The sequence below is a fragment of the Castor canadensis genome, chromosome 11 (assembly GCF_047511655.1).
Source record: "Castor canadensis chromosome 11, mCasCan1.hap1v2, whole genome shotgun sequence".
NCBI lineage: Eukaryota > Metazoa > Chordata > Mammalia > Rodentia > Castoridae > Castor > Castor canadensis.
The window spans coordinates 107,682,126-107,688,696 of NC_133396.1; the positions used below are offsets into that span (position 1 = coordinate 107,682,126).

Below are 6,571 nucleotides of genomic sequence, written 5' to 3' on the forward strand. Positions count from 1 at the left end.
AGGACTGAGTGCATTTCCAGGATGTAAGAATTCCAGTGTGAAAATTGGGACATTCCCAGGTAAACCATGATGAGTTGGTTTCCTTATCAATAAAAAACTTTCCCCTGTGCCTCAGAAGGTAAGCTGATTGACTAACTATGAGGGTGTCTTAGACCTCAGTGTGGTTGGCCCTGTCAAGTCAGACAAAGAGTTAATTTCTCACTGCCTGCAAAACCCAATCTTCCTAGCCAGCATTTTTCCTAGCTTTTCTCTTCATTGGTCCTATTTCTTTATTATCTAGACTTCTTTTCTCTTCTTGGGGAGAGGTTTTATTTTTTGTCTTTTCTTTTTTGGTGCTGGGATCGAACCCAGCGCCTCACGCATGCTAGGCAAGTGCTGTACCACCGAGCTACATCCCAGCCCTCATTTCTCTTCTGCACCCAGGTGACATACCTTTTTTTTCCACCTGAAAACCCATCGCAGCCTCCTTTCTGCCTGTGTCTGCCTCTCTCAAAACCAGGATCTACATCCCGACTTGTGTCTGCCAAATCCTAGACTTCAAAGTTATCTTCTCCAAGATGAAGATGAAGGAATAGGATTGAAGGCCTATGAGCTGTCATTTGGGGATTTCATGCTGACAGAAAACATAGGCAGGTGTTAAGGGGGCCACAGATCCCAGACACCAGTTCAGGCACATGGATCTCAAGTGACAGGCTGTGGAGACCTCCCAATATTCCCTATTTAGGAAATAGGCCTGACATGATGGAAGGCTTTCTGGAGGAGATAACTTTGTTTTTTTTTTAATTTATATTAGCACATATTTATTGCACAGGGGCAATTTGTTGTGACAGTTCTGAATAGCCTTACATTGTACATTGTTTGATCACCCCCTCTATCTCCCCCTGCCACCCCCTACCCATTCCACTTAAAGCAATTACAAGAGGTATCAGGGCTTTATTTCCTTTATGTTTATGAAGCCCATCAATCCTATTCCTTCATCTTCATCTCGGAGAAGATAACTTTGAAGCCTAGGATTTGGCAGACACAAGTCAGGATGTAGATCCTGGGTTGGAGAGAGGCAGATACAGGCAGAGAGGAGGCTGCAATGGGTTTTCAGGTGAAAAAACAGGTGTGTCACCTGGTTGCAGAAGAGAAATGAAGTCCAGGTAATAAAGAAATAGGACTAATGAGGTGAAAGGCTAGGAAAAATGCCAGCTAGGAAGATTGAGTTTGGCAAGCATTGAGAAATTAACATAATATACTAAGGGGTGAAGACTTTGTGGGCCCCAAAATATATTTAAAAAACTTCAAACATGGAGATCTACTTCCTATCACCTTACCTACCATCCTTATTTTTTAGCTTCAAGTCAGGGTCACATACTCTGTGGGTCTCCAGGAGTTTGGGCCTCCCAAATAGCCTCCCAGGAGTGTTCTAGAGGCTAATCTTTCTGTCACCTGACCTTGGGATCTGGACTTCGGAATCTCTCCTTCCCTAGGCTGATTCTGATGCTGGGTCCCAGTTCTCCCCAAGAATTAGAGTTGAATGAATCTCAGAGTTACGGTGATTAGGAGGACTTAGTTGTCACTGTCACTTGTGCACCTCCAGCTCATGAAGCACAATGTTTCCACAGGCAGCTCTTGCCACAATCAAACAGCTCTCATTATCAGAAAACTATTAAGCAGATCATCATAATAAAGTTATTAAACTGAACTAAAATTCATAACTTATGCTCATGGGTCCTTGTCCTTAACTCTGTCCTTTGGTACTTCACAGAAATCTCATCCTGTCTCATAAAAGCTATTAAAATATTTAAGATCAACTGTCATGCTCCTTGGGCTGTTTTCTTCTCTAGACTAAATATGCTTCAACAGTTCCTGTTTGGACAGGACCTGTGTTTGTATTTTGAACTGTTCCATGCCATCACGGATCTCAGGAGCCAGGTACAGTTCCTTGGCACAGAAAGTTCTCCACAGCTGTCTCTTGAATGGATGGGTGAACCCATATCACCCTGATTTGGACTTTGTCAGTTTTCATTTTTCCCTCTTGTGGAGCCCATAGACTTATTCCTGTCACATACTGAGTTAACTATTATCCAGAACCTCTAACATCTGGGATACTCCTTGGCAATGCCCCTTCCCCTATTCTGAAAAGGTTCAGTACAGGTACAGACAGTTGGGGGAGTCTGGCTGCTGTCTCCATGAACTCTGGACCTTGTGTCTGGGGCATGGGAGTCTCCAGTAGCAACAGCCTGGGCAGGCACTGGGTCACAGCTTTGTGAACACATGGATGTGTGGAATTTCCCATGACAGCTAGATGAAGGCCTGCCGGCTGATTGGCATCTGCTTTCTTATCTGCAATTGCATCTGCTGAAGCCTCCCCTGTAATCACCAAGCTTTTCCTCTATCTGATATAGCTGGACTATTCCTGCTCATTAGCCTTGTACCTCCTTTCCATGTCTGGGTGTCTGATCTTGGACTCCAATCTGTGCATACCTTTAGTGTCAGAGAACAAAGACATTGTGATTGAGCTGATTTAGTGACTGTGAACCTCCTTCAGCCCAACAGAAGCTTCACTGATAAATGGGAAGGCCTTTCTGGGTCTTTTCTTCAGGCTCTGGCCCTGGGGAGTGGCTGGCTTATTACTAGATTGGAAAATGGATAAGAAAACCTATCCCACCCATCCCATCCAGGGAGGCATACTCCTTGTGCGATTCAGAACTGCCTATGATTAAGATATCTGGAGATGATCAGGGACTTGGGATGTCCAGGTGGTTTTTAGAAAGGTGCCCTTGGTGAGAGTAGTCTACAGAAAAGATAACTCCTGGCTCTGCGTAGAGACATTGACTACCTGGCTCACCATTATATCTTCAGTACCTGACACAGTGCCTGGTACTTGGTAGATGATCAGAAACCCTTATTACGTGGATGAATGAACCAATGAGAAGATAGTTTCTGGAAATCTCTTTTGTGTGTCTAATGCACTTTGGTCAGGCGAGTATCAGAATGACTTTGGTTAGAGTATGGGTTTATTATTCACTAGCTTAATGAGGCCAGATAGGTTCTTCAAGAAAGGGGCAGCTGAACTTCTTGAAGTTGCTGCTAAGATTTCTTTGAGAATGCTCCAGGCCACCTGACTATTCAGTGAGTACATGATGATGCTATGTTGCCTCTTAAAACCTCCCCCAAATTATGCCACAATTCTATCTTATCCTAGAAAATTGAGAGACCATGTGATCCCAGTGCTAGAAGACCCTCAGTTCAGTCAAACAGCTGGAACATGGGCTCAACACAGCCTTCAGGGAGGGCATGTCCTGGCCTTTTACCTCCTAATCTGACTGAGTAGGGAGAGGGGTCTGGGGAATGGATAAGGAGTCCCTTATCCATTCAGAAAGCTGAGTATTGGCATAGCTTCCCCTGGCACCAGGTCAGTCCTCAGGACACTGCTGAGGAATGAGAAGGCAGTCTCTGGCTCTTTCATGTCAGTCAGGTACTTCCTCTGTCCTTTTACCCAAGCCAAATCCATAGCCATATTTCCTCTATAGGTAGAGGAACATCAGGGTACATTCAAGTTACCCAGGCTACCTGGCTTTCCATCTCGTTAGATGGCAGGACAGATGAATTTGGTCCTCAAGTATATGTGCATCTTAGAGACATGTTTAATTTTTCCATATGACATGGATGCTGCTTGTAGCTGTCTTGGATTCATTGGAGACACCTCTTCCACACAATTTTCCTCCTTCCTATTAGCAGCCTTTTCATCTGGAAAACAAGGATCAGAGAGGAAAGATGCTACAGTGGAACATATGTGAGACTAAAGTGCGTGCATGGGTGAGCCTAGAAGAAGTTGTGATTGGGGTGGTTCGAGTATCTGGAAGAAAGTCTCATTCAGTGTTGTCGTTTTATGTAGCTGTGAGATCTGTGTTTTATTCTTATTCCAGATTCACTCTCCAAAGGAGAAAATAATTGTCACAAAGACAGGAAATGGTTGGGTGGTGGAGAGGAAAGAGCACACATCAAGTCAAATATCAGCCTTAGGATCAGCTTTATTATGTATTTTACCTTCACCAAGGAAAGGAAGGCAGGAAGCTGGAGAACAGACCAACTTATATCACAGAGACACAAATAACATTTCTAAAGAGCATACACGGTGCTCAAAGCCCAAGCAGACCAAAGGGCCTAAAACTAATCTTCTATGAAGTGCAAAGATTGGCAAGGACCCAAGCATCCCATCCTGTATTTTCTTATTAGCTGATTGGATTCAATCATTTACATACTTTTGTTTTATTTTTAAAAATCACACCCAACAATTTAATGTCCAATCATTTGCTATAGGATGCAGACATAAAAATTACACAATTTTTAATTTTTGCATTAGCACCAAACTCTTCTTAACACCCATGGTAGTGGTGGTGTTGATGAGCACAAAGCCAAACAAATTCAGTTTATTTTGATTCTTGAATGAGAGCTTGATATGCTGAAAGATGAATAAGGCAATTTTGGTCATTACACATCCAGGGCTGGGTGAATTTTTGCCCCAGGAAATCTGTACTAGGCTTCAGTGTTCTTCCTTGATAACCACACCATTCCTCATTTGAGATCTTCCACCAGACTGCAGAGAACAATACTTTTTCACAGATGAAATATAGACAACTGTCTTCAGAGACACAAACCAAGTCCTGAAATACTGAGGAAGCCAGGAGGCAGGAAGGTACATTGTACACAGAGATACCCACAGAGAAGGTCACCAAAGTGAGGGCTGGGGTTAAATTTTCATCTGTTGACCATCGTCTTCACCCAGATGGCACAGGAGCAGCTACTTTCCCTTGCCAGGAGGTGGGCACTTCTCCTGAACTTTTGGTGGGCACACTTCCACACATTTTGTCTGGGCTATCTCCTGGCATGGCTCCACACACTGAGGCAGACCTTGGTCTTGGCAGGGAGGTGGGCATGGATCTTGACCTTGCTGTGGGCAATTGTTTTGGTTTAGCTCTTGACACTGAGGGAGACATACCTCCGGAGCTTGTGGTGGACACTTATCATGGCAGGGGTCCTGACACTGGGGGAGGCACACCTCCTGAGGTTGTGCCTGGCACTGCTCTGCGGTCTTTTGAAGACATGGAGGCGGCACACATGGCTGCTTGCACTGTTGATCACTGAAGGACATCCTATGATGATGTGCAGAACCTGAAATATACACAAGGGTTGAAATGATTTGGATTAAAAGCACCAGGCTGGAAACTGGGGGATGAAGTGTTTAGAGAAGGGGAGGGGCAGCAAGAGATTATTAACCCTAAGAGTTTATTTCTATGCTTCTTTTTATCCCTCTTCCTTTGTACCCTCTGCCTCAACCCCTACTGACACCTGTCTCTAACGTGGAGTATTCTCACGGCTTTCATGAGCTATGGATAACCATAACTCCAAACCACTGTCTCATCATAGATCTTTTCTTTCTCTTCTGTTTGATTAATCCTTTGGAAAAATCAGATGCGAGAGACTAGATAGAATCCACAGGATGGTTAGAAGCCCAAGAAATGACAAATCACTTAAAAATATCAGTTAAAAAGAATAGAGTAAGGTAGGAGCAGAATAGTAGTCTCCCAAAGAGCCTCCACCAGGGCACAGTTTCCTTTACTTACCGATCTTCAACAAGACTCAAACAAGTATGAGGATTGTGGAATCCAGAAAGGAGGTGACTTTTATATAGTGCTAGCTCTGGCCTCCTGCAGGGCTGATGGGCCACGTGGGCTGAGGTCCTAATTGTGGAGTCACCATAACGAGCTTCCTCTGAAATCACAAATGATTTGAGTCACTGCTTGGGATGCCTGTTAATCAGCCTGCATTTTGGCCTCTGGGTCCTCACCAGACCTCAGCAGGGAGGAGTTCCACTTAGATCTACATCAGAGGCAGCAAGAAAAGAATGTTCATAAAATGTTATCTCAGTCTGTTAAACCAGAATTGAGGTTCCTTGTCTGCCCACACTAGTTCAGGATGTGGGAAAAGATAAGATCCACCTTGCTCATCTCATCTTTACCAATGGGAAGAATTTATGCCCAAGGCCTTGGGTCTGTCTGAGTGAAGGGCTTGTGTGGCCTCTATCGGACATTTTGATTGAGCCTGGAAACTCATATTTCCAGACCCGAAGAGGATGGCTTGTCCTGGGTTCAAGCAAACAAATTGCCTACAGTCTTGTGAACAGAATAATTTCCCTGCATGAAGGCCCTGAGAGAAATTGTAGTCATTTGTTGTTCTTAGGTTGGGAAGTGTGATGGAGGGGAAGGTAGGCAATCTTCATCTTCTCAACCCTGAATTATGACATTCTTTTGAAAGTGGAGTTACTCACAGAGTTTTTATAGTGACCAAAAGACAGGTTGGAACAAGGTTAGCATATTTCCTTGCCTTCTGAAAAAAACCTTTCTTAGAACTCAGGTCAATAAAAGCCAGGAGGAGAAAGGAAAAGTCGCAGAGCAAATATAGTCAGGTTGCTGTATCTTAAAGTCTTGATTTGGGCTTACTTTTGCCTGATGTGCCCTCCTTCTCTGTGCCTATTGAAACTCTAAGCATTCTTTAAGCTCTGCTCAACTCTCCACCTTCC

The 6,571-nt window shown here is 44.0% G+C and overlaps 1 protein-coding gene across 1 annotated transcript; it reads right to left on the reverse strand.

Annotated features, from left to right (window-relative positions):
- Positions 1-4,004: 4,004 nt before the first annotated feature.
- Prr9 (proline rich 9) lies at positions 4,005-5,772 on the reverse strand. Its single transcript, XM_074048079.1, has 2 exons — positions 5,616-5,772; positions 4,005-5,163 (listed from the first exon to the last, which is right to left on the reverse strand). The coding sequence occupies exon 2, from the start codon at positions 5,141-5,143 to the stop codon at positions 4,793-4,795; it is 351 nt and encodes a 116-aa protein (XP_073904180.1). The 5' UTR covers positions 5,144-5,163; positions 5,616-5,772; the 3' UTR covers positions 4,005-4,792.
- Positions 5,773-6,571: the final 799 nt, after the last annotated feature.